The sequence below is a fragment of the Nerophis lumbriciformis genome, linkage group LG31, assembly GCF_033978685.3.
Source record: "Nerophis lumbriciformis linkage group LG31, RoL_Nlum_v2.1, whole genome shotgun sequence".
NCBI classification, from domain to species: Eukaryota; Metazoa; Chordata; class Actinopteri; order Syngnathiformes; family Syngnathidae; genus Nerophis; species Nerophis lumbriciformis.
Genome location: NC_084578.2, coordinates 9007329 through 9034425, shown reverse-complemented (window position 1 = coordinate 9034425; position 27097 = coordinate 9007329). Strand labels below are relative to the sequence as shown.

Genomic DNA, 27097 nt, shown 5'->3' with positions numbered 1-27097 from the left:
AATGTCAAAAATAATATCTTAACAGTGGACATTTATCCATGAAAATATGAGTAACGCCAGCCAAGAATGTCAAAAATAATATCTAAACAGTGGACATTTATCCATGAAAATATGAGTAACACCAGCCAAGAATGTCAAAAATAATATCTAAACAGTGGACATTTATCCATGAAAATATGAGTAACACCAGTCAAGAATGTAAAAAATTATATCTAAACAGTGGACATTTATCCATGAAAATATGAGTCTATTGCCAACCAAGATTGTCAAAAATAACATCTAAACAGTGGACATTTATCCATGAAAATATGAGTAACGCCAGAGAAGAATGTAAAAAATAATATCTAACAGGTGGACATTTATCCATGATAATATGAGTAACGCCTGCCAAGAATGTCAAAAATATCATCCAAACAGTGGACATTTATCCATGAAAATATGAGTAACGCCAGCCAAGAATGTCAAAAATAATATCTAAACAGTGGACATTTATCCATGAAAATAGTCTATTGCCAGCCAAGATAGTCAAAAATAACATCTAAACAGTGGACATTTATCCATGAAAATATGAGTAACGCCAGCCAAGAATGTAAAAAATAATATCTAACAGGTGGACATTTATCCATGAAAATATAAGTCTAATGACAGCCAAGAATGTCAAAAATAATATCTAAACAGTGGACATTTATCCATGAAAATATGAGTTTAATGTTTCCTCGTCCTCCAGTGATAATGATACATGTAAAACGTGTTTATTTGTCGCCATGGAAGCGAGTATTGCCGACTTAGAGGTGGCTTTGCACTATGGAGAGTGCGGGTGAAGATAAGATGAGTGTATCTGTCTACTATTGATACTACTTCAATAATATGCGTATTAGTGGTCCGATACTGGATTTGATATTGTAGCAGAACATGTGAGAGTTCACCTTGAGTGTGGTGAACATCAGTCCCAGCTCTCCATGCTGCACATTAGGATCCATCATATCTTCTATCAGACTCACTTCTGCTCCCAGGTTCCTGATGCTGAAACAACACCTGCATTTTAGTCATGCTAACAATTAGCATATGATAGGTACCAAGTTGTAGTAATCTGAGGTGATTGGCTGCAAAATTGGCAAAAAAAAAAGTTAGCATGCTGAAATGCTAACGCTGACATGTGTCAAGTACCAAGTTATATGAGTCTAAGGACGTCCGACGGTAAATTTGGCTAAAAAAGTTAGCATGCTAGAATGCTAACATTAGCATGTGTCAAGTATCAAGTTATACGAGTTTGAAGGCGTCCGGTGGTAAATTTGGCTAAAAAAAAATTAGCATGCTAGAATGCTAACGTTAGTGTGTGTCAAGTACCAAGTTTCAGGAGTGTGAGGTGTTCGGCTGAAAAAACGGACTAAAAAAAAGTTAGCATCTTAACGTTAGAATGCTAACAGTAAACATGTGTTAAGTACCAAGTTATATAAGTCTAAGGACGTACGGCGGTAAATTTGGCTAAAAAAGTTAGCATGCTAGAATGCTAACGTTAGCGTGTGTCAAATACCAAGTTATACAAGTCTAAGGACGTACGGCGGTAAATTTGGCTAAAAAAGTTAGTATCAAGTTATACGAGTTTGAAGGCGTCCGGTGGTAAATTTGGCTAAAAAAAAAATTAGCATGCTAGAATGCTAACGTTAGTGTGTGTCAAGTAACAAGTTTTAGGAGTGTGAGGTGTTCGGCTGAAAAAACGGACTTAAAAAAAAGTTAGCATCTTAACGTTAGAATGCTAACAGTAAACATGTGTTAAGTACCAAGTTATATAAGTCTGAGGACGTACGGCGGTAAATTTGGCTAAAAAAGTTAGCATTCTAGAATGCTAACGTTAGCGTGTGTCAAATACCAAGTTATACAAGTCTAAGGACGTACGGCGGTAAATTTGGCTAAAAAAGTTAGCATCCTAGAATGCTAACGTTAGCGTGTGTCAAATACCAAGTTATACGAGTTTGAGGGCGTCCGGTGGTAAATTTGGCTAAAAAAAAATTAGCATGCTAGAATGCTAAAGTTAGCGTGTGTCAAGTACCAAGTTTTAGAAGTGTGAAGTGTTCGGCTGAAAAAACGGACTAAAAAAAAGTTAGCATCTTAACGTTAGAATGCTAACAGTAAACATGTGTTAAGTACCAAGTTATATAAGTCTAAGGACGTACGGCGGTAAATTTGGCTAAAAAAGTTAGTATCAAGTTATACGAGTTTGAAGGCGTCCGGTGGTAAATTTGGCTAAAAAAAAAATTAGCATGCTAGAATGCTAACGTTAGTGTGTGTCAAGTAACAAGTTTTAGGAGTGTGAGGTGTTCGGCTGAAAAAACGGACTTAAAAAAAAGTTAGCATCTTAACGTTAGAATGCTAACAGTAAACATGTGTTAAGTACCAAGTTATATAAGTCTGAGGACGTACGGCGGTAAATTTGGCTAAAAAAGTTAGCATTCTAGAATGCTAACGTTAGCGTGTGTCAAATACCAAGTTATACAAGTCTAAGGACGTACGGCGGTAAATTTGGCTAAAAAAGTTAGCATCCTAGAATGCTAACGTTAGCGTGTGTCAAATACCAAGTTATACGAGTTTGAGGGCGTCCGGTGGTAAATTTGGCTAAAAAAAAATTAGCATGCTAGAATGCTAAAGTTAGCGTGTGTCAAGTACCAAGTTTTAGAAGTGTGAAGTGTTCGGCTGAAAAAACGGACTAAAAAAAAGTTAGCATCTTAACGTTAGAATGCTAACAGTAAACATGTGTTAAGTACCAAGTTATATAAGTCTAAGGACGTACGGCGGTAAATTTGGCTAAAAAAGTTAGTATCAAGTTATACGAGTTTGAAGGCGTCCGGTGGTGAATTTGGCTAAAAAAAAAATTAGCATGCTAGAATGCTAACGTTAGTGTGTGTCAAGTAACAAGTTTCAGGAGTGTGAGGTGTTCGGCTGAAAAAACAGACTAAAAAAAAGTTAGCATCTTAACGTTAGAATGCTAACAGTAAACATGTGTTAAGTACCAAGTTATATAAGTCTAAGGACGTACGGCGGTAAATTTGGCTAAAAAAGTTAGCATTCTAGAATGCTAACGTTAGCGTGTGTCAAATACCAAATTATACAAGTCTAAGGACGTACGGCGGTAAATTTGGCTAAAAAAGTTAGCATTCTAGAATGCTAACGTTAGCGTGTGTCAAATACCAAGTTATACGAGTTTGAGGGCGTCCGGTGGTAAATTTGGCTAAAAAAGTTAGCATGCTAGAATGCTAACGTTAGCATGTGTCAAGTATCAAGTTATACGAGTTTGAGGGCGTCCGGTGGTAAATTTGGCTAAAAAAAAATTAGCATGCTAGAATGCTAACGATAACGTGTGTCAAGTACCAAGTTTTAGGAGTGTGAGGTGTTCGGCTGAAAAAAACGGACTTAGCATCTTAACGTTAGAATGCTAACAGTAAACATGTGTTAAGTACCAAGTTATATAAGTCTAAGGACGTACGGCGGTAAATTTGGCTAAAAAAGTTAGTATCAAGTTATACGAGTTTGAAGGCGTCCGGTGGTGAATTTGGCTAAAAAAAAAATTAGCATGCTAGAATGCTAACGTTAGTGTGTGTCAAGTAACAAGTTTCAGGAGTGTGAGGTGTTCGGCTGAAAAAACAGACTAAAAAAAAGTTAGCATCTTAACGTTAGAATGCTAACAGTAAACATGTGTTAAGTACCAAGTTATATAAGTCTAAGGACGTACGGCGGTAAATTTGGCTAAAAAAGTTAGCATTCTAGAATGCTAACGTTAGCGTGTGTCAAATACCAAATTATACAAGTCTAAGGACGTACGGCGGTAAATTTGGCTAAAAAAGTTAGCATTCTAGAATGCTAACGTTAGCGTGTGTCAAATACCAAATTATACAAGTCTAAGGACGTACGGCGGTAAATTTGGCTAAAAAAGTTAGCATCCTAGAATGCTAACATTAGCGTGTGTCAAATACCAAGTTATACGAGTTTGAGGGCGTCCGGTGGTAAATTTGGCTAAAAAAGTTAGCATGCTAGAATGCTAACGTTAGCATGTGTCAAATATCAAGTTATACGAGTTTGAGGGCGTCCGGTGGTAAATTTGGCTAAAAAAAATTTAGCATGCTAGAATGCTAACGTTAGCGTGTGTCAAGTACCAAGTTTTAGGAGTCTGAGGTGTTCGGCTGAAAAAACAGACTAAAAAAAAGTTAGCATCTTAACATTAGAATGCTAACAGTAAACATGTGTCAAGTACCAAGTTATATAAGTCTAAGGACGTCCGGCGGTAAATGTGGCTAAAAAAGTTAGCATGCTAGAATGCTAACGTTAGTGTGTGTCAAGTACCAAATTTTAGGAGTGTGAGGTGTTCGGCTGAAAAACGGACTAAAAAAAATTAGCATCTTAACGTTAGAATGCTAACAGTAAACGTGTTAAGTATCAGGTTATATAAGTCTAAGGACGTCCAGCGGTAAAATTGGCAAAAAAAAGTTAATATGCTAATGTTGGTATGCTAGAATGCTAACGTTGGCATGTGTCAACGTTAGCAAAATTCCTCAAACATCAGTTTGGCTATCGATTTATGTCTAAAAAAACAAGTTATACAAGTCTAAGGACGTACGGCGGTAAATTTGGCTAAAAAAGTTAGCATTCTAGAATGCTAACGTTAGCGTGTGTCAAATACCAAGTTATACGAGTTTGAGGGCGTCCGGTGGTAAATTTGGCTAAAAAAAATTTAGCATGCTAGAATGCTAACGTTGGCGTGTGTCAAGTACCAAGTTATACAAGTCTGAGGTGTTTGGCTGCAAAATTGACTAAAAAAAAGTTAGCATCTTAACATTAGCATGCTAACAGTGAACATGTGTCAAGTATCAAGTTATATAAGTCCAAGGACATCCGGCGGTAAATTTGGCTTAAAAAGTTAGCATGCTAGAATGCTAACGTTAGCGTGTGTCAAGTACAAAGTTATCAAAGTCTGAGGTGTTCGGCTAAAAAACGGACTAAAAAAAGTCAACATCTTAACGTTAGCATTGCTAACAGTAAGCATGTGTCAAGTACCAAGTTATAGGAGTCCGAGAGTGTCCGGCAGTAAATTTGGCTAAAAAACTTAGCATGCTAGAATGCTAACGTTAGCGTGTGTTAAGTACCAAGTTATATAAGTCTAAAGACGGTCGGCGGTAAATTTGGCTAAAAAAGTTAGCATGCTAGAATGCTAACGTTAGTGTGTGTCAAATACCAAGTTATATAAGTCCGAGGGCGCCCGGCAGTAAATTTGGCTAAAAAAAAATTAGCATGCTAGAATGCTAATGTTAGCGTGTGTCAAGTACCAAGTTTTAGGAGTCTGAGGTGTTCGGCTGAAAAACGGACTAAAAAAAGTTAGCATCTTAACGTTAGCATGCTAACAGTAAACATGTGTCAAGTACCAAGTTATACGTCCGGCGGTAAATTTGGCTAGAAAAGTTAGCATGCTAGAATGCAAACGTTAGCATGTGTCAAGTACCAAGTTATACCAGTTTGAGGGCATCCGGTGGTAAATTTGGCTAAAAAAAAATTAGCATGCTAGAATGCTAACGTTAGCGTGTGTCAAATACCAAGTTATATAAGTCTGAGGACGTCCGGCGGTAAATGTGGCTAAAAAAGTTAGCATGCTAGAATGCTAACGTTAGCGTGTGTCAAGTACCAAGTTTTAGGAGTCTGAGGTGTTCGGCTGAAAAACTGACTAAAAAAAGTTAGCATCTTAATGTTAGCATGCTAACAGTAAACATGTGTCAAGTACCAAGTTATATGAGTCTAAGGACGTCCGGCGGTAAATTTGGCTAAAAAAGTTAGCATGCTAGAATGCTAACGTTAGCATGTGTCAAATAACAAGTTATACGAATTTGAGGGCGTCCGGTGGTAAATTTGGCTAAAAAAAAATTAGCATGCTAGAATGCTAACGTTAGCATGTGTCAAGTACCAAGTTTTAGGAGTCTGAGGTGTTCGGCTGAAAAAGGGACTAAAAAAAAGTTAGCGTCTAACGTTAGCATGCTAACAGTTAGCATGCGTCAAGTACCAAGTTATATGACTATGAGGCAATCGACTGCAAAACTGGTTAAAAAGTTAGCATGCTAACGCTAGTAATGCTGCCTAAGACTGCACCAACCAGTAGCCACGATACTGATCAGCGCGGTCTGATTGTTTTGGTATCGTCTAGTGGCAAATACTACTGTAGTATTGGTATTTTCACTTCATTTAGACATTTTTTATGCACTTGAACATGATGCAATAACTCCATACTGTATGTGTACAGACTTTAGGGACACCCTGTGTGTGTGTGTGTGTGTGTGTGTGTGTGTGAGCGTGTGTGTGTGTGTGTGTGTGTGTGTGTGTGTGTGTGTGTGTGTGTGTGTGTCTAGCTATAGTGGAAAGAGGGGTCCTCACAACCTACTGACCAAACTTTGGTCCACACAAAGCAGGCAAGACATGTATGTATGTATGTGTGTGTGTGTGTGTGTGTGTGTGTGTGTGTGTGTGTGTGTGTGTGTGTGTGTGTGTGTGTGTGTATGAGCGTGAATGTGTGTGTGTGTATGTGTCTAGCTATAGTGGAAAGGGGGGTCCTCACAACCTACTGACCAAACGTGGGTCCACACAAAACAGACAAGACATGTATGTGAGTGTGTGTGTGTGTGTGTGTGTGTGTGTGTGTGTATGAGCGTGAATGTGTGTGTGTGTGTATGTGTCTAGCTATAGTGGAAAGGGGGGTCCTCACAACCTACTGACCAAACGTGGGTCCACACAAAGCAGACAAGACATGTATGTGTGTGTGTGTGTGTGTGTGTGTGTGTGTGAGCGTGAATGTGTGTGTGTGTATGTGTCTAGCTATAGTGGAAAGGGGGGTCCTCACAACCTACTGACCAAACGTGGGTCCACACAAAGCCGGCAAGACATGTGTGTGTGTGTGTGTGTGTGTGTGTGTGTGTGTGTGTGTGTGTGTGTGTGTATGAGCATGAATGTGTGTGTGTGTGTGTGTGTGTCTAGCTATAGTGGAAAGGGGGGTCCTCACAACCTACTGACCAAACGTGGGTCCACACAAAGCAGGCAAGACATGTGTGTGTGTGTGTGTGTGTGTGTGTGTGTGTATGAGCGTGAATGTGTGTGTGTGTGTGTGTCTAGCTATAGTGGAAAGGGGGGTCCTCACAACCTACTGACCAAACGTGGGTCCACACAAAGCAGGCAAGACATGTGTGTGTGTGTGTGTGTGTATGTGTATGAGCGTGAACGTGTGTGTGTATGTGTCTAGCTATAGTAGAAAGGGGGGTCCTCACAACCTACTGACCAAACGTGGGTCCACACAAAGCAGGCAAGACATGTGTGTGTGTGTGTGTGTGTGTGTGTGTGTGTGTGTGTGTGTGTGTGTGTGTGTGTGTGTGTTAAGTCTAGCTATAGTGGAAAGGGGGGTCCTCACAACCTACTGACCAAACGTGGGTCCACACAAAGCAGGCAAGACATGTATGTGTGTGTGTGTGTGTGTGTGTGTGTCTAGCTATAGTAGAAAGGGGGGTCCTCACAACCTACTGACCAAACGTGGGTCCACACAAAGCAGGCAAGACATGTGTGTGTGTGTGTGTGTGTGTGTGTGTGTGTGTGTGTGTGTGTGTGTGTGTGTGTGTGTGTGTTAAGTCTAGCTATAGTGGAAAGGGGGGTCCTCACAACCTACTGACCAAACGTGGGTCCACACAAAGCAGGCAAGACATGAATGTGTGTGTGTGTGTGTGTGTGTGTGTGTGTGTGTGTGTGTGTGTGTGTGTGTGTGTGTGTGTGTGTGTGTACCTGGCCCTGAGCACGATGTAGAGGAAGAGAGGGAGCAGGTCATCCATACACCACAGGAAGTCGCCATCCTGCATTGGTTTGATTTCCTGTGTCAGCTCCTCAAAAGTCCTCTGGATGACCAGCAGTTTATCAGAAGGTGTAAAAGTGGTGCTGAGAGCGGGTGGATGACATCATGTGACTGTTAGGGTCCCGCCTTTTTCCAGCAATCCACAGTTTGATGATGCTAAAAAACACACCTGTATCTAAAGAATGACTAGTCCAACGCATGTGGTTGCATTTTAATTGCCGGGATTTAAAAAGTACTTGTAATTAATTCATACTTGCCAACCTTGAGACCTCCGATTTCGGGAGGTGGGGGGTGGGGGCGTGGTCGGGGGGTGGGGCGGGGCGTGGTTGGGGGCGTGGTTAAGAGGGGAGGAGTATATTGACAGCTAGAATTCACCAAGTCAAGTATTTCATATATATATATATATATATATATATATATATATATATATATATATATATACATCCTGAAAATATGCAAACAAAACTGTGTTTAGATAATTGATACTTCAAACTTGCATAAATATAACATGAATATAACATAAGTTGGCTTCTGAGAGCTTCAAAATGTAATGAATAAAATGCTAAAGTTGTTAATAAACAAGCAACTTTTTAAATAATTAAATATGGTCATTTTAAGTGAATTATTATGATAATTTAAAATGTATTATTTCAAATATGTTTATTTTAATGTACCGGTATAATTCTATGGCTGGAAGTAAGAAGGAGTCAGGAAAAAAATAAATAAAATACAATTAATTTTTATGTTTTTAGCAAAATATAGCAAAAATGTATTTAGTTTTTTAGTTGTTTTTTTTATTTTAATTAATAAATGTATTTATTTTTAGGTAAGATAAACATAATAAATACAATTTATCTCTAGCCTGGATGATTTAGTTCTTGTCACCCTGTTGAAAGAAGCCATTTTTTAAATAATTAAATATGGTCATTTTAAATGAATTATTATGATAATTTAAAATCAATTATTTGAAATATGTTTATTTTAGTGTATAATTCTATGGCTGGATGTAATAAGGAGTCACTAAAAAATACAAATGAAAATACAATTAATTTTGATGTTTTTAGCAAAATATAGTAAACATTTATTTAGTTTTTTTTTTTTTTTTTAATTAATAAATATATTTATTTTTAGGTAAAATAAACACAATAATACAATTTATCTCTAGTCTGGATGATTTAGTTCTTGTCACCCTGTTGTCCTCCCGTCGTGAAAAAAGGCTGTCCTCACTCAGGTCCGCATGGAGCTGGAGGGGGCGTGGCCTCCAGCTCCGGCTGAAAATCGGGAGATTTTCGGGAGAGGCGCTGAATTTCGAGAGTCTCCCGGAAAATTCGGGAGGGTTGGCAAGTATGAATTAATTGTGAAATATATATTTTTTTACTACGCAAAGTGTCCTCGATATGGATCTGATTGCTTATTAATAAATGATTCAAGTATTTATTGCCTGTCCCCTACAAAATAAAATAAAATATAGTTTTTACATTGAGTGGAAAAGCAAACGTTGTGATGCTTCTGATAAATTAATACACCGCCGTATGCTTAAAATGAGCAAAATACATAAATATTACATGTTATTATGAATGTTACATATATACTTAAAGTGTGTATATAAGACGTTTTTTGCTGGCGTTTATGATTTAGAATGCATAAAAAAAGAAAAACATAAGTGTTCTTGTCTTACATAAGGATTGTGAATGATGTCAATATCAAGCAGCTACAATGCGCCAAATATGGATACATGTGGAGAGTGTTTTGCATTTTTCCCATCATGCTTTGCAATGGGTGAAATTATGGTATATTTTATGGTGAATGGACATTTTTTTATAATATGCACAAAGTTCAATGACCATGCGGGTTGGATTTTTTGTTTTGTTCTTGCATCATGACTAGGGAAGGTTGTTTGCATTGGGTCGTATTAGTAAATGCTGTGCATGGTGCCATTCAAGACCTAATTAAAGGATGTTGGCCTGAAAAACTCATGTTGTCCACGAAATGGCGACAAAATAGCAGCATTTAATTTGTCAGGCTTTTAAAATTTAATTAATTAATTAATTTAGATTTTTATTTATTAATTATGATATCTACAAAGTTCAATGACCATGTCTGTTGACATTTTGTGTTGGTTGGACTTTTTTTGTTTCTTGCACGATGACTAGGGAAGGTTGTTTGCATTGGGTCATATGAGTAAATGCTGCGCTTAGTCCCATTTAAGACATAATTAAAGGATGTTGGCCTGAAAAACTCATGTTGTCCACTAAATGGCGAGAAAATAGCAGCATTTAATTTGTCAGGCTTTTAAAATTAATGCTTTGTATTACATTTAAATGGGTGTAATTTAGATTTTTATTGATTAATTATGATATCTACAAAGTTCAATGACCATGTCTGTTGACATTTTGTGTTGGTTGGACTTTTTTTGTTTCTTGCACGATGACTAGGGAAGGTTGTTTGCATTGGGTCATAATAGTAATGCTGCGCATAGTGCCATTCAAGACATAATTAAAGGATAATGACCTGAACAACTCATGTTGTCCACTAGATGGCGACAGAATAGCAGCATCTAATGTGTCAGGCTTTTAAAATTAATGCTTTGCAATGAGTGTCATTTAGATTTTTTTTTATGGTGAATGGACATTTTTCATAATATCCACAAAGTTCAATGAACATGTCTGTTGACATTTTGTGTTGGTTGGATTTATTTTTGTTTCTTGCACCATGACTAGGGAAGGTTGTTTGCATTGGGTCATATGAGTAATGCTGCGCATAGTCCCATTTAAGACATCATTAAAGGATGTTGGCCTGAAAAACTCATGTTGTCCACTAAATGGCGACAAAATAGCAGCATTGAATTTTTCAGGCTTTTAAAATTAATGCTTTGTATTACATTTAAATGGGTGTAATTTATTATAATATCCACAAAGTTCAATGACCATGTCTGTTGACATTTTGTGTAGGTTGGATTGTTTTTGTTTCTTGCACCATGACTAGGAAAGGTTGTTTGCATTGGGTCATATGAGTAATGCTGCGCATAGTGCCATTCAAGACATAATTAAAGGATAATGACCTGAAAAACTCATGTTGTCCACTAGATGGCGACAGAATAGCAGCATCTAATTTGTCAGGCTTTTAAAATTAATGCTTTGTATTACATTTAAACGGGTGTAATTTAGATTTTTATTTATTAATTATGATATCTACAAAGTTCAATGACCATGTCTGTTGACATTTTGTGTTGGTTGGACTTTTTTTGTTTCTTGGACGATGAGTAGGGAAGGTTCTTTGTATTGGGTCATAATAGTAATGCTGTGCATAGTGCCATTCAAGACATAATTAAAGGATAATTACCTGAAAAACTCATATTGTCCACTAGATGGCGACAGAATAGCAGCATCTAATTTGTCAGGCTTTTAAAATTAATGCTATGCAATGAGTGTCATTTAGATTATTTTTTTTATGGTGAATGGACATTTTTCATAATATCCACAAAGTTCAATGACCATGTCTGTTGACATTTTGTGTAGGTTGGATTGTTTTTGATTCTTGCACCATGACTAGGGAAGGTTCTTTGCATTGGGTCATATGAATAAATGCTGCGCATTATGCCATTCAAGGCATGATTAAAGGATATTGACCTGAAAAACTCATGTTGTCCACTAGATGGCGACAAGATAGCAGCATCTAATTTGTCAGGCTTTTAAAATTAATGCTTTGTAATGTATTGAAATGGGTGTAATTTTGTTTTTGTTTTCTAATGGTGAATGGACATTTTTTTATAATATCTACAAAGTTCAATGATCATGTCTGTTGACATTTTGTGTTGATTGGATTTATTTTAGTTTTTTGCACCATGACTAGGGAAGGTTCTTTGCATTGGGTCATATGAGTGAATGCTGTGCATGCTGCCATTCAAGACAAAATTAAAGGATGTTGGCCTGAAAAACTCATGTCCACTAGACGGCAACAAAATAGCAGCATCTAATGTGTCAGACTTTTAAAATTAATGCTTTGTAATGGATTTAAATGGGTGTAATTTTGATTTATTTATTTTTTATGGTGAATGGGCATTTTGTATTATAATATCCACAAAGTTCAATGACCATGTCTATTGACATTTTGTGTTGGTTGGATTTATTTTTGTTTCTTGCACCATGACTAGGGAAGGTTCTTTGCATTGGGTTGTATGAATAAATGCTGCGCATAATGACATTCAAAGCATGATTAAAGGATATTGACCTGAAAAACTCATGTTGTCCACTAGATGGCGACAGGATAGCAGCATATAATGTATCAAGCTTTTAAAATTAATGCTTTGTAATAGATTTAAATGGGTGTAATTTTGATTTTTTTTTTATGTTGAATGGACATTTGTTTTAATAATATCTACAAAGTTCAATGACCATGTTTGTTGAAATTTTGTGTTGGTTAGATTTATTTTTGTTTCTTGCACCATGACTAGGGAAGGTTCTTTACATTGGGTCATATGAGTAAATGCTGCGCACAGTCCCATTGAAGACATAATTAAAGGATGTTGGCCTGAAAAACTCATGCTGTCCACTAAATAACGACAAAATAGCAGCGTTTAATTTGTCAGGCTTTTAAAATTAATGTTTTATATTACATTTAAATGGGTGTAATTTAGATTTGTATCTATTTATTATAATATCCACTTTTTGTTTCTTGCACCATGACCAGGGAAGGTTCTTTGCATTGGGTTATATGAATAAATGCTGCGCATAGTGCCATTCAAGGTATAATTAAAGGATATTGACCTGGAAAAACTCATGTTGCCCACTAGATGGCGCCAGGATAGCAGCATCTAATTTGTCAGGCTTTTAAAAGGAATGCAATCTCCCTGCTTGTAAGGTTGCTGATTACCGTACTTTCATGAAGTCTCGCAGGACCCTAGTTAGGACACCCCCTCGAAAACATTTGGAATATTCCACATGTCACATGACCCATGGGAAGATGGGAAGGCCAAAAGTAAGTTCACTCATTTATTTGTCTTTGGTATTTAATATTACAACTATGACTGAAAATGTAATGTAAATCTCAGCAAAGTCATGTTACCAAATCGTTTTTTTGATATAATTTTTGTATATTTTTAATGTTTTTTTAAATACAAAATATGTGCCTTTTTTGTTTTGTTTTTGACATTACTGACCACACAGGTTTTATTTAAACTTTGACAAAAAAAAAAAATAGGTCATCGTAAAACGTCTATGACGTTTTGTACAATATTTATCTGGAGATCCTTAAAAATAATATTTAATACTTTTGGAAACCAACACTATCGCAGGGGTGTTTTCAATAAAAGGCTGCAAAGGAAGTCAATCAAACGTACCTTATTTGTTGAAGTGTCTCCACAGCGCAGACAAAGCAGACATCTTTACTGCTGGGTCCAATCTGCCAGGCAACAGTAGAAAAGGACACAAACTTACACTTCCAGCTGGACATCACAGGCCATTGTAATCGCTACAGGAGAAATAACTGACCTTGATTGTCTCTCCAAGAACTGTTATGAACTTGGGCCAGAACTTTCTATAAGTTATGGAGAGAAAAGACATAATTGATGCGCTGCACACGCTCACTGGATGCGACTCAGAAGTTGTAGCGAACATTTGGGCTTGACGCAGGACGATACGGTCGATGTGTTGACTGTGCGGGCGTGAGACTGAGACTGTATGCCCAGGAAGATGAGCAGGGACAGCCAAGAATGTCAAAAACTACATCTAAACAGTGGACATTTATCTATGAAAATATGAGTCTAATGCCAGCCAAGATTGTCAAAAACTAAATCTAAACAGTGGACATTTATCCATGAAAATATGAGCCTAATGCCAGCCAAAAACATCATAATAATATCTAAATGGCGGACATTTATCCATGAAAATATGAGTCTAATGCCAGCCAAAAATGTCAAAACTAATATCTAAACGGTGGGCATTTATCCATTAAAATATGAGTCTAATGCCTGCCAAAAATAATATCAAAACGGCGGACATTTATCCATGAAAATATGAGTCGAACGCCAGCCAAAAATGTCAAAACTAATATCTAAACGGCGGACATTTATCCATGAAAAGATGAGCCTAATGCCAGTCAAAAATGTCAAAAATAATATCTAAATGGCGGACATTTATCCATGAAAATATTAGTCTAACGCCGGCCAAAAATGTCAAAAATAATATCTAAACGGCGGACATTTATCAATGAAAACATGAGTCTAACACCAGCCAAGAATATCAAAAATAATATCTAAACAGTGGACATTTATCCATGAAAATATGAGTGTAATGCCAGCCAAAAATGTCACCAATACTAACGGCGGACATTTATCCATAAAAATATGAGTCTAATGCCAGCCAAGATTGTCAAAAACTAAATCTAAACAGTGGAAATTTATCCATGAAAATATGAGCCTAATGCCAGCCAAAAATGTCATAATAATATCTAAATGGCGGACATTTATCCATGAAAATATGAGTCCAATGCCAGCCAAAAATGTCAAAACTAATATCTAAACGGCGGACATTTATCCATGAAAATATGAGTCTAATGCCAGCCAAGATTGTCAAAAACTAAGTCTAAACAGTGGACATTTATCCATGAAAAGATGAGCCTAATGCCAGCCAAAAATGTCAAAAATAATATCTAAACGGCGGACATTTATCCATGAAAATATGAGTCTAACACCAGCCAAAAATGTCAAAACTAATATCTAAATGGTGGAAATTTATCCATGAAAATATGAGTCTATTGCCAGCCAAGAATATCAAAAATAATATCTAAACAGTGGACATTTATCCATGAAATATGAGTAACGCCAGCCAAGAATGTCAAAAATAATATCTAAACAGTGGACATTTATCTATAACAATATGAGTAACGCCAGCCAAGAACATCTAAAAAAATATCTAAACAGTGGTCATTTATCCATGAAAATATGAGTAACACCAGCCAAGAATATCAAAAATAATATCTATACAATGGACATTTATCCATGAAAATATGAGTGTAACGCCAGCCAAAAATGTCAAAAATAATATCTAAACGGCGGACATTAATCCATGAAAATATGAGTCTAACGCCAGTCAAGAATATCAAAAATAATATCTAAACAGTGGACATTTATCCATGAAAATATGAGTCTAACACCAGCCAAAAATGCCAAAAATAATATCTAAACAGTGGACATTTATCCATGAAAATATGAGTCTATTGCCAGCCAAGAATATCAAAAATAATATCTAAACGGCGGACATTTATCCATGAAAATATGAGCCTAACACCAGCCAAAAATGTCAAAAATAATATCTAAACAGTGGACATTTATCCATGAAAATATGAGTCTATTGCCAGCCAAGAATATCAAAAATAATATCTAAACAGTGGACATTTATCCATGAAATATGAGTAACGCCAGCCAAGAATATCAGAAATAATATCTAAACAGTGGACATTTATCCATAACAATATGAGTAACGCCAGCCAAGAACATCTAAAATAATATCTAAACAGTGGTCATTTATCCATGAAAATATGAGTAACACCAGCCAAGAATATCAAAAATAATATCTATACAATGGACATTTATCCATGAAAATATGAGTGTAACGCCAGCCAAAAATATCAAAAATAATATCTAAACGGCGGACATTAATCCATGAAAATATGAGTCTAACGCCAGCCAAGAATATCAAAAATAATATCTAAACAGTGGACATTTATCCATGAAAATATGAGTCTAACGCCAGCCAGAAATAATATCTAAACGGCGGACATTTATCCATGAAAATATGAGTCTAACGCCAGCCAAGAATATCAAAAATAATATCTAAACAGTGGACATTTATCCATGAAAATATGGATAAGTGTGGAGAGTAAAGTTGTCGCGAACATTCGGGCTTGACGCAGGACGATATGGTTGATGTGTTGAGGATGCAGGCATGAGACACTTACTCCTGTAGCCCAGGAAGCTGAGCAGGGACAGCCAAGAATGTCAAAAATAATATCTAAACAGTGGACATTTATCCATGAAAATATGAGTCTATTGCCAGCCAAGAATGTCAAAAATAATATATTAACAATGGACATTTATCCATTAAAATATGAGTAATGCCAGCCAAGAATGTAAAAAATAATATCTAAACAGTGGACATTTATCCATGAAAATATGAGTCTAACACCAGCCAAGAATATCAAAAATAATATCTAAACGGCGGACATTTATCCATGGAAATATGAGTCGAACACCGGCCAAAAATGTCAAAACTAATATCTAAACGGCGGAAATTTATCCATGAAAATATGAGTCTAACGCCAGCCAAGATTGTCAAAAACTAAATCTAAACAGTGGAAATTTATCCATGAAAATATGAGTCTAATGCCAGCCAAAAATGTCAAAAATACTATCTAAACGGCGGACATTTATCCATGAAAATATGAGTCTAATGCCAGCCAAGATTGTCAAAAACTAAATCTAAACAGTGGAAATTTATCCATGAAAATATTAGCCTAATGCCAGCCAAAAATGTCATAAATAATATCTAAACGGTGGACGTTTATCCATGAAAATATGAGTCTAACGCCAGCCAGAAATGTCAAAAATAATATCTAAAAGGCGGACATTTATCCATGAAAAGATGAGCCTAATGCCAGCCAAAAATGTCAAAAATAATATGTAAACGGCGGACATTTATCCATGAAAATATGGATAAGTGTGGAGAGTGAAGCTGTAGCGAACATTTGGGCTTGACGCAGGACGATGCGGTTGATGTGGTGAGGATGCGGGCGTGAGAGACTTACTCCTGTACGCCCAGGAAGCGGAGCAGGGAGTGATCGGGCTGCTTGTTGAGGCGCAGGATGCGCTCCCAGTACTGCACCTCCTGCTGCTCGTCATGTAGGCAGTAGAGCATGAAGAGAGGGGGGTAGAGTTGTGGCAGCAGCCGTGGGAGGAGCAGAGAGGAGCTGCTCACTACTGTGACAAAACTGACAGAGAGAGAAAGAGGAATCGGTCTTTCGCTAAAAGTGTAGGACTTTCAAACATTTTGTGAACTTGAGAAAGAAGCCCAAGCTAAAAACTAGACCGTGACTCAGATGAGTTATCATACATTAGTGGTGAGTACCTATTAGGGTTGTACGATATACCACTACTAATAAAGTACAGCAGTACTAAAGATTTCAAAAAGGTACTTTTTGTTTTTCATGGCCTTGATGGCGCTCCGTAGTGACATTGCTGGGAATAAGAGCCCAGGCGCATGTGAGTCAACACACACACAGAGCACTTACAAGCGGAAACAGTGTCAAAACAGAAGCGGGGGAATGGCTTGAAAACTAACAATAAAGGTGAAAATATGAGTCTAATGCCAGCCAAAAATGTCAAAACTAATATCTAAACGGCGGACATTTATCCATGAAAATATGAGTCTAATGCTTGCCAAAAATAATATCAAAACGGCGGACATTCATCCATGAAAATATGAGTCGAACGCCAGCCAAAAATGTCGAACATAATATGTAAACGGCGGACATTTATCCATGAAAAGATGAGCCTAATGCCAGCCAAAAATGTCAAAAATAATATCTAAATGGCAGACATTTATCCATGAAAATATTAGTCTAACGCCAGCCAAAAAATGTCAAAAATAATATCTAAACGGCGGACATTTATCAATGAAAATATGAGTCTAACACCAGCCAAGGATATCAAAAATAATATCTAAACAGTGGACATTTATCCATGAAAATATGAGTGTAATGCCAGCCAAAAATGTCACAAATACTAACGGCGGACACTACTAATAAAGTACAGCAGTACTAAAGATTTCAAAAAGGTACTTTTTGTTTTTCATGGCCTTGATGGCGCTCCGTAGTGACATTGCTGGGAATAAGAGCCCAGGCGCATGTGAGTCAACACACACACAGAGCACTTACAAGCGGAAACAGTGTCAAAACAGGAGAGGGGGAATGGACGTATTTTGGCTTGAAAACTAACGATAAAGGTGAAGCTATAACACTTAAGCGGGGCTTTTAAACATAGCTAGCCAGTAGCTAACGTCCATCCACAGTGTTTTAGCTACTTCTAATCCGACAAATAAGTTAAGTTTCTTACAAGTATCATTATCACTGCAGGACGAGGAATAGCTAAACATGCTTCACTACACACCGTAGGAGGATACAATACCTAACCGCTAACAGCAGGCTAGCGCTCCTGAATGTAAACAAATGGGCGGATCTATACAAATATCAACTGTAGTGATACCAAGTACAAGTGCTGTATCTAGTCGACAATACAATGGTTCAATCGATATTTTTACCGTCACAAAATCTGTTATCATTTTGGTATCGTTTAGGAGAGCTTTTTAATTATGACCAATGTATGATCCTGTAACTACTTGGTATCGGATTGATACCTAAATTTGTGGTATCATCCAAAACTAATGTAAAGCATCCAAACAACAGAAGAATAAGTGATTATTACATTTGAACAAAAGTGCAGATAAAACATGTTAAAACAGAAAGTACTATAAGCCGCCACTCTTTTCCTACACTTTGAACCCTGCGGCTTATAAGACTGTGTGGCTAATTTATGGAATTTTCTTCGCCGACGGCCATAATATAAATAGTAAAACGATCTGATATATCACTAAGCTTTAGAGCTTTGTTGTAAAAATCTCCTTCCCACACAACCCTAGCCTAACACCCTCCCCCCACCACATCCCACCTCCCCGGATTGTAAACAATCAAATGTATATACTTGTTCTTATGCTTTCTGAGCTCACTATGGTCACCGCTCACTGTACATATCCTACCAAGTGAGACCTATACTGTTACAATGTCCATTTCTCAGATGATATAATTGTTGATGACCCCCTCCACATACCACCCCTCCGGATTGTAAATAATTGTAAATAATTCAATGTATATACTCTGATGATTAACTTGTGTGATGACTGTGTTATGCTGATAGTATATATTTGTACCATGAATTGATTAACGTGATTAAAGGGGAACATTATCACCAGACCTATGTAAGCGTCAATATATACCTTGATGTTGCAGAAAAAAGACCATATATTTTTTTAACCGATTTCCGAACTCTAAATGGGTGAATTTTGGCGAATTAAACGCCTTTCTATTATTCGCTCTCGGAGCGATGACGTCACAACGTGACGTCACATCGGGAAGCAATCCGCCATTTTCTCAAACACCGAGTCAAATCAGCTCGGTTATTTTCCGTTTTTTCGACTGTTTTCCGTACCTTGGAGACATCATGCCTCGTCGGTGTGTTGTCGGAGGGTGTAACAACACGAACAGGGACGGATTCAAGTTGCTCCAGTGGCCCAAAGATGCGAAAGTGGCAAGAAATTGGACGTTTGTTCCGCACACTTTACCGACGAAAGCTATGCTACGACAGAGATGGCAAGAATGTGTGGATATCCTGCGACACTCAAAGCAGATGCATTTCCAACGATAAAGTCAAAGAAATCTGCCGCCAGACCCCCATTGAATCTGCCGGAGTGTGTGAGCAATTCAGGGACAAAGGACCTCGGTAGCACGGCAACCAATGGCGGCAGTTTGTTCCCGCAGACGAGCGAGCTAAACCCCCTATCGACCCTAGCTTCCCTGGCCTGCTGACATCAACTCCAAAACTGGACAGATCAGCTTTCAGTAAAAGAGCGCGGATGAGGGTATGTCTACAGAATATATTAATTGATGAAAATTGGGCTGTCTGCACTCTCAAAGTGCATGTTGTTGCCAAATGTATTTCATATGCTGTAAACTATGCAAATATAAAAAAGCTTGTTTTGAAAAATGAGTTGGAATTTCACAAGAAAAAGGTCACAATTTCACAAGAAAAACTTAGAATTTTGGCAGTATTATAAAAAAAGTCGTAATTTTACTCAACGCAAGTCAACATTTTACAAGAAAAACTAAACAAACACAAAATAATCTTACTTATCTCAACATATGAAATGTAACTTACTTCACCAATTATTATTTATTGACTTATTTTTATTGTGATTACATATGGAGTATATTGTGAATAAATTGAGAACAGGAAGTGAACAAAAGTTTTAGCAACTGTTATGTAAAAGAAAAGGGGTAGGATTAAATAAGCTCTGCTTCTTCCTACTCCTTTTCGAACATGTTGAAAAGAGAAACTGGAGATTGTGATGTATCATGTTGTATACTTGCATGTTCGAAATAAACTCAAACTCAAACTCAAACTCAAACCTAGTTCATAGTTGTTAGTTTCCTTTAACGCCAAACAAACACATACCAATCGTTGGTTAGAAGGCGATCGCCGAATTCGTCCTCGCTTTCTCCCGTGTCGCTGGCTGTCGTGTTGTTTTCGTCGGTTTCGCTTGCATACGGTTCAAACCGATATGGCTCAATAGCTTCAGTTTCTTCTTCAATTTCGTTTTCGCTACCTGCCTCCACACTACAACCATCCGTTTCAATACATGCGTAATCTGTTGAATCGCTTAAGCCGCTGAAATCCGAGTCTGAATCCGAGCTAATGTCGCTATAGCTTGCTGTTCTATGCGCCATGTTTGTTTGTATTGGCATCACTATGTGACGTCACAGGAAAATGGACGGGTGTATATAACGATGGTTAAAATCAGGCACTTTGAAGCTTTTTTTAGGGATATTTCGTGATGGGTAAAATTTTGAAAAAAACTTCGAAAAATAAAATAAGCCACTGGGAACTGATTTTTAATGGTTTTAACCCTTCTGAAATTGTGATAATGTTCCCCTTTAAGTACTTGCGTTTATTCGCGATTGGGTCTCCCAATATAAACCCAACAAATCACTGAGATTGACTGTACTTCTTTAAGCCGCCAGTGTTTTGCAGAGAAACCAGTATTTAGAAATTTGGTGATAACAACATATTCTTGTTCTCTTAACTACTTATTTTTTCAGTCTGTAAATGACAACAAATTATATTTGTTGTCAAATATTGCCTGAATGTGTCTTTGTGACGTCACACCATCCTACCTTTCTTCCATTGAACTTGAGCTGTATCTGATTTTACATGGAGATATTGGAGTTTCTGGCAGGATGCCGCCATCTTCTGGTAGTCCAGGAAACAGGAACCTGGAGTCAAAAAAAGGTTGCTGAATGGAAGAGGTGTGTGGGTAAAAACACAGTGGTACCCCAACTTAAGAGTGTTTTAAGTTAAAGTTAAGTTAAAGTAGCAATGATTGTCACACACACACTAGGTGTGGTGAAATTTGTCCTCTGCATTTGACCCATCCCCTTGTTCACCCCCTGGGAGGTGAGGGGAGCAGGGGAATCATTTTTGGTGATTTAACCCCCAATTCCAACCCTTGATGCTGAGTGGCGGACATGTGCAAATTTTCAGGACTTATGCAGATCCCAAATACACATCAGCAGGCACCAGAAGATAAAAAAGTTGCTTTTGGATAATATTGTGAAACAAAACGCCAGATAATATGTCTGCTAATGGGTGCCATTTTGCGGTCCTTATACACACACCATAGCAATACTTGTATCTCTGACTGTTAGCCGTAATGTGCCGACAATCCATCAAGCGGCGCGGCTTCAAAGTCGTACTAAAACATTTTGACACATTTTTGAGCGCCGTGTGTAATGTTCTTTATTTTCAATGGAACATTTCAGGTTTTGGTGTTGTTTACTGGCGTCATATTGCAGTCTACACTGAGATTATTCTAGATCGTACCTAATGTCATGACTGGTTTTATTGATTATTGACTATTTTATTGATTATGGGACAAGCAGTAGAAAATGGATGGATGGTACTTTTTCGTCACTTATTGTTTGTCTTTGGTACACTAATGTGTACCGTATTTTTCGGACTATAAGTCGCAGTTTTTTTCATAGTTTGGCCGAGGGTGCGACTTATGTGTGAAATTATTAACACATTAGCGTAAAATATCAAATAATATTATTTATCTCATTCACGTAAGAGACTAGACGTATAAGATTTCATGGGATTTAGCGATTAGGAGTGACAGATTGTTTGGTAAACGTATAGCATGTTCTATATGTTATAGTTATTTGAATGACTCTTACCATAATATGTTATGTTAACATACCAGGCACGTTCTCAGTTGGTTATTTATGCCTCATATAACGTACACTTATTCAGCCTGTTGTTCACTATTCTTTATTTATTTTAAATTTCCTTTCAAATGTCTACTTTTGGTGTTGGGTTTTAAAAACAAAATTTCCCCCAAAAATGCGACTTATACTCCAGTGCGACTTATGTTTTTTTCCTTCTTTATTATGCATTTTCGGCCGATGCGATTTATACTCCGAAAAATACGGTATATTTTAGGCCATTGGTTCTTTGTTTTAGTTTTGCGATAATATATATGTATATTTTTATATTGCTCTTTTTATCTTTGGTATGAACATTATTAATGTAACATCGAAGTTATTGGTTTTTTTTTTTGGTTCTTTGTTGCTATTTTTGTATTACAACATTTTATTATTTGTTTATCTTTTGTTTTGCGATTGTGTGATGTTTTTTGCCTGGACCCCAGGAAGAATAGTCTCCACTGCGGTGTAGACTAATGGGGATCCTTAATAAACTAAACTAAACTACACGTATCTCTTATGTGTGGCTGCCATCTGCTGCTCACACTTATCTGCGTTCAAAGAACACCGGCTTATTAGTGATTCCCAGAGCCCAAAAAAAGTCTGCGGGCTATAGAGCGTTTTCTATTGGGGCTCCAGTACTATGGAATGCCCTCCCGGTAACAATTAGAGATGCTACCTCAGTAGAAGCATTTAAGTCCCATCTTAAAACTCATTTGTATACTCTAGCCTTTAAATAGACCCCCCTTTTAGACCAGTTGATCTGCCATTTCTTTTCTTTTCTCCTCTGCTCCCCTCTTCCTTGTGGAGGGGGGGGGGCACAGGTCCGGTGGCCATGTGCTGGCTGTCCAGAGTCGGGACCCAGGGTGGACCGCTCGCCTGTGCATCGGCTGGGAACATCTCTGTGCTGCTGACCCGTCTCCGCTCGGGATGGTGTCCTGCTGGCCCCACTATGGACTGGACTCTTACTATTATGTTGGATCCACTATGGACTGTACTCTTACAATATTATGTTAGACCCACTCGACATCCATTGCATTCGGTCTCCCCTAGAGGGTGGGGGGGGGTTACCCACATGTGCGGTCCTCTCCAAGGTTTCTCATAGTCATTCACATCGACGTCCCACTGGGGTGAGTTTTTCCTTGCCCTTATGTGGGCTTTGTACCGAGGATGTCGTTGTGGCTTGTGCAGCCCTTTGAGACACTTGTGATTTAGGGCTATATAAATAAACATTGATTGATTGATCATTACACCATGTACCACATAAAAGTGCTTCGAAGTCGGTAAGCACAACCTGAATTATTCCGCACATTAGGCGGGTTATAAGGCGCACTGTTGATTTTTGAGAAAATGAAAGTAGAGATGTCCGATAATGGCTCTTTTGCCGATATCCGATAATCCGATATTGTCCAACTCTTAATTACGGATTCCGATATCAACCGATACCGATATATACAGTCGTGGAATGAACACATTATTATGCCTAATTTTGTTGTGATGCCCCGCTGGATGCATTAAACAATGTAACAAGGTTGTCCAAAATAAATCAACTCAAGTTATGGAAAAAAATGCCAACATGGCACTGCCATATTTATTATTGAAGTCACAAAGTGCATTTTTTTTTTTTTAACATGCCTCAAAACAGCAGTTTGGAATTTGGGACGTGCTCTCCCTGAGAGAGCATGAGGAGGTTGAGGTGGGGGGGGGGGGGTATATATATTGTAGCTTCCCGGAAGAGTTAGTGCTGCAAGGGGTTCTGGGTATTTGTTCTGTTGTGTTTATGTTGTGTTACGGTGCGGATGTGTTTGTCATTCTTGTTTGGTGTGGGTTCACAGTGTGGCACATATTTGTAACAGTGTTAAAGTTGTTTATACGGCCACCCTCAGTGTGACCTGTATGGCTGTTGACCAAGTATGAATTGCATTCACTTGTGTGTGAAAAGCTGTAGATATTATGTGATTGGGTCGGCACGCAAAGGCAGTGCCTTTAAGGTTCATTGGCGCTCTGTACTTCTCCCTACGTCCGTGTACACAGCGGCGTTTTAAAAAGTCATACATTTTACTTTTTGAAACTGATACCGATAATTTCCGATAATACATTTTAAAGCATTTATCGGCCGATAATATCGGCAGTCCGATATTATCGGACATCTCTAAATGAAAGGATTTTAAGTGCGCCTTATAGTCGGAAAAATACGGTACATTACTACATAAAACTACTGTAGTTGATTGTAGTACATTCTATTGTCTTATTTTTAGGGGTACAAACACCTGTAAGATTTTAATTGGAGATGTTGAGTTTCTACTATAATGGACTAAAAGAGGATGGTGAATTTACCTGACGATGCAGTAGAAGTGTTGGAGGTAGGCCTGCAGCTCCTTTACAGCCTCCCTTAGCAGTCTGCGGTTGGATCCCACGCCCACGTAGGTCATCCTGTAGACGGTCACCAAAGTCTCTACCAGCCAGCCCAGAGGGTGGATCGGGGTTTCACACGCCTTAAACGTACACACATGTTCTATAATTAGACACAGGAGTGACGGAACACGACGCAGGCGCACACACCTTTGTGAGGTATCTTTGTATGTTGTTGTAGTTCTTGACCGTGACCGCTTCTCCATGCTGGGGGATGCACTCCAAACCCTCCAACACTTTGCTCTGAGACCTGCTGAGGTGCGGACTACGCACACGCAACAATAACAACAAGCATTACATCTTAGTTTTCAGCGGCGCCCGAGTGGCTCCCTGGAGCTTTTTCAAAAATGTATGAAAATAGAAAAACGTGGGAAAAATATTGTCAGAAAAATTGTATGTAAATTATCAAAAAACTTTCCGTTCTCTGAGTTCCCAGTGAACAGACGAAAGCTGTCTTTGTTGCACCAAGCCAAAGGCTTGGAAAATTCCGTTGTGTACGATGGGATGAGACGGGAGGGGTTATCTATTGTGATCCAAGACTTGCCCAAGCTCGATCCAAGACCAGTCCAAGCCCGAGGCATCTTTTTTTTTGGGTTAATGTGACCGAAAACAATGGCTGTTTACATACCCCCTATTCATTTAGAAACAGCTGTTATGTAAACAGGGAATATCCAAATAAAAGAGGAGACGTGGACCTTTTTCCGTTAGAGCGTGCTGGATACTGTACAGGAGTACAGCCCAGACGTTTCTCCTCAAATTGAGCCAAATTTAATTATGTCTGTTTAATTCCTTGCTTCTTGTCTCGTTTAATAGATGTCATCAGTGTTTGAACCTGACATCTTCATTTTTGTTTTAATATGGTTTCCGCAGGAGGACAACATGACAAAAAAACATCCCTAATTGTTAGAAATCCCACTGTTTATATAAATAAATAAATAAATAAATGGGTTGTACTTGTATAGCGCTTTTCTACCTTCAAGGTACTCAAAGCGCTTTGACACTACTTCCACATTTTACCCATTCACACACACATTCACACACTGATGGAGGGAGCTGCCATGCAAGGCGCTAACCAGCACCCATCAGGAGCAAGGGTGAAGTGTCTTGCTCAGGACACAACGGACATGACGAGGTTGGTACTAGGTGGGGATTGAACCAGGGACCCTCGGGTCGCGCACGGCCATTCTCCCACTGCGCCACGCCGTCCCTATCCCTATGTCATACTTGCCAACCTTGAGACCTCCGATTTCGGGAGGTGGGGGGTGGGGCGGGGGGTGGTTGGGGGCGTGGTTAAGAGGGGAGGAGTATATTGACAGCTAGAATTCACCAAGTCAAGTATTTCATACATACATATATATATATATATATATATATATATATATATATATATATATATATATATATATATATATATATATATATATATATATATATGTCTTAATAAGGTTATCCAAAAAATAGTGCTCGATACCGTAGTAGAGCGCAATATATGTATAAGTGGGAAAAAAAAATCAAAAAAAAAATCACAAGACTACTTCATCTCTACAGGCCTGTTTCATGAGGGGTTCCCTCAATCAAATCAAATCAATCAAAATCTCCTGATGATTGAGGGAACCCCTCATGAAACAGGCCTGTAGAGATGAAGAAGTCTTGTGATTTTTTTTCCCACACACACATACATATATATATATATATATATATATATATATATATATATATATATATATATATATATATATATATATATATATGTAGATATCTACATCCTGAAAATATGCAAACAAAACTGTGTTTAGATCATTGATACTTCAAACTTGCATAAATAAATATTAAGGAATATAACATAACTTGGCTTCAGAGAGTTTCAAAATGTAATGAATAAAATGCTAAAGTTGTTGATAAACAAGCAATTATTTTAATAATTAAATATGGTCATTTTAAATGAATTATTATGATAATTTAAAATCAATTATTTGAAATATGTTTATTTTAGTGTATAATTCTATGGCTGGATGTAATAAGGAGTCACTAAAAAATACAAATAAAAATACAATTAATTTTGATGTTTTTAGCAAAATATAGTAAAAATGTATTTAGTTTTTTTTTTTTTTTTAATTAATAAATATATTTATTTTTAGGTAAAATAAACATAATAATACAATTTATCTCTAGTCTGGATGATTTAGTTCTTGTCACCCTGTTGTCTTCCCGTCACGAAAAAAGGCTGTCCTCACTCAGGTCCGCATGGAGCTGGAGGGGGCGTGGCTTCCAGCTCCGGCTGAAAATCGGGAGATTTTCGGGAGAATATTTGTCCCGGGAGTTTTTCGGGAGAGGCGCTGAATTTCGGGAGTCTCCCGGAAAATTCGGGAGGGTTGGCAAGTATGGTTTATATTAAACATGATTCTCTGATTTGGCGAGCGCCGTTTTGTCCTACTACTTTTGGCGGTCCTTGGACTCACCGTAGTTTGTTTACATGTACAACTTTCTTCGACGATGCCAGAGAAAGACATTTTTTGACACTCATTCTTTGTCTCATTTTGTCCACCAATCGTTTTATGCTGTGTGTGAATGCACAAAGTTGTTGACGGTATTGACTTGTGCGGAGTGCTTATCAGGCATATTTGGTCAATGCATGACTGCAAGCTAATCGGTGCTAACATGCTATTTAGACTCATTTTGTCCATCAAACATTTTATGCTGTGCGTGAATGCACAAAGGGGAGCTTTGTTGCTGTTA

At 37.8% G+C, this 27097-nt stretch overlaps 1 protein-coding gene across 4 annotated transcripts in view; it reads right to left on the bottom strand.

Moving 5' to 3' along the window:
* Window positions 1-27097, bottom strand: part of LOC133574411 (alsin-like) — a 135520-nt gene that overhangs the window by 4149 nt on the left and 104274 nt on the right. For 3 of the 4 annotated variants that reach the window (XM_061926594.2, XM_072912024.1, XM_061926595.2), the window contains 8 exons: window positions 24512-24626; window positions 24287-24444; window positions 20864-20962; window positions 16667-16849; window positions 13354-13399; window positions 13203-13264; window positions 7798-7947; window positions 927-1023 (listed from right to left, as the gene is read on the bottom strand). In XM_061926594.2, the coding sequence (XP_061782578.1) occupies window positions 927-1023; window positions 7798-7947; window positions 13203-13264; window positions 13354-13399; window positions 16667-16849; window positions 20864-20962; window positions 24287-24444; window positions 24512-24626 (910 nt within the window). The remainder of the gene's footprint in view (window positions 1-926; window positions 1024-7797; window positions 7948-13202; window positions 13265-13353; window positions 13400-16666; window positions 16850-20863; window positions 20963-24286; window positions 24445-24511; window positions 24627-27097) is intronic. The other variant, XM_061926596.2, reaches the window with a different exon arrangement.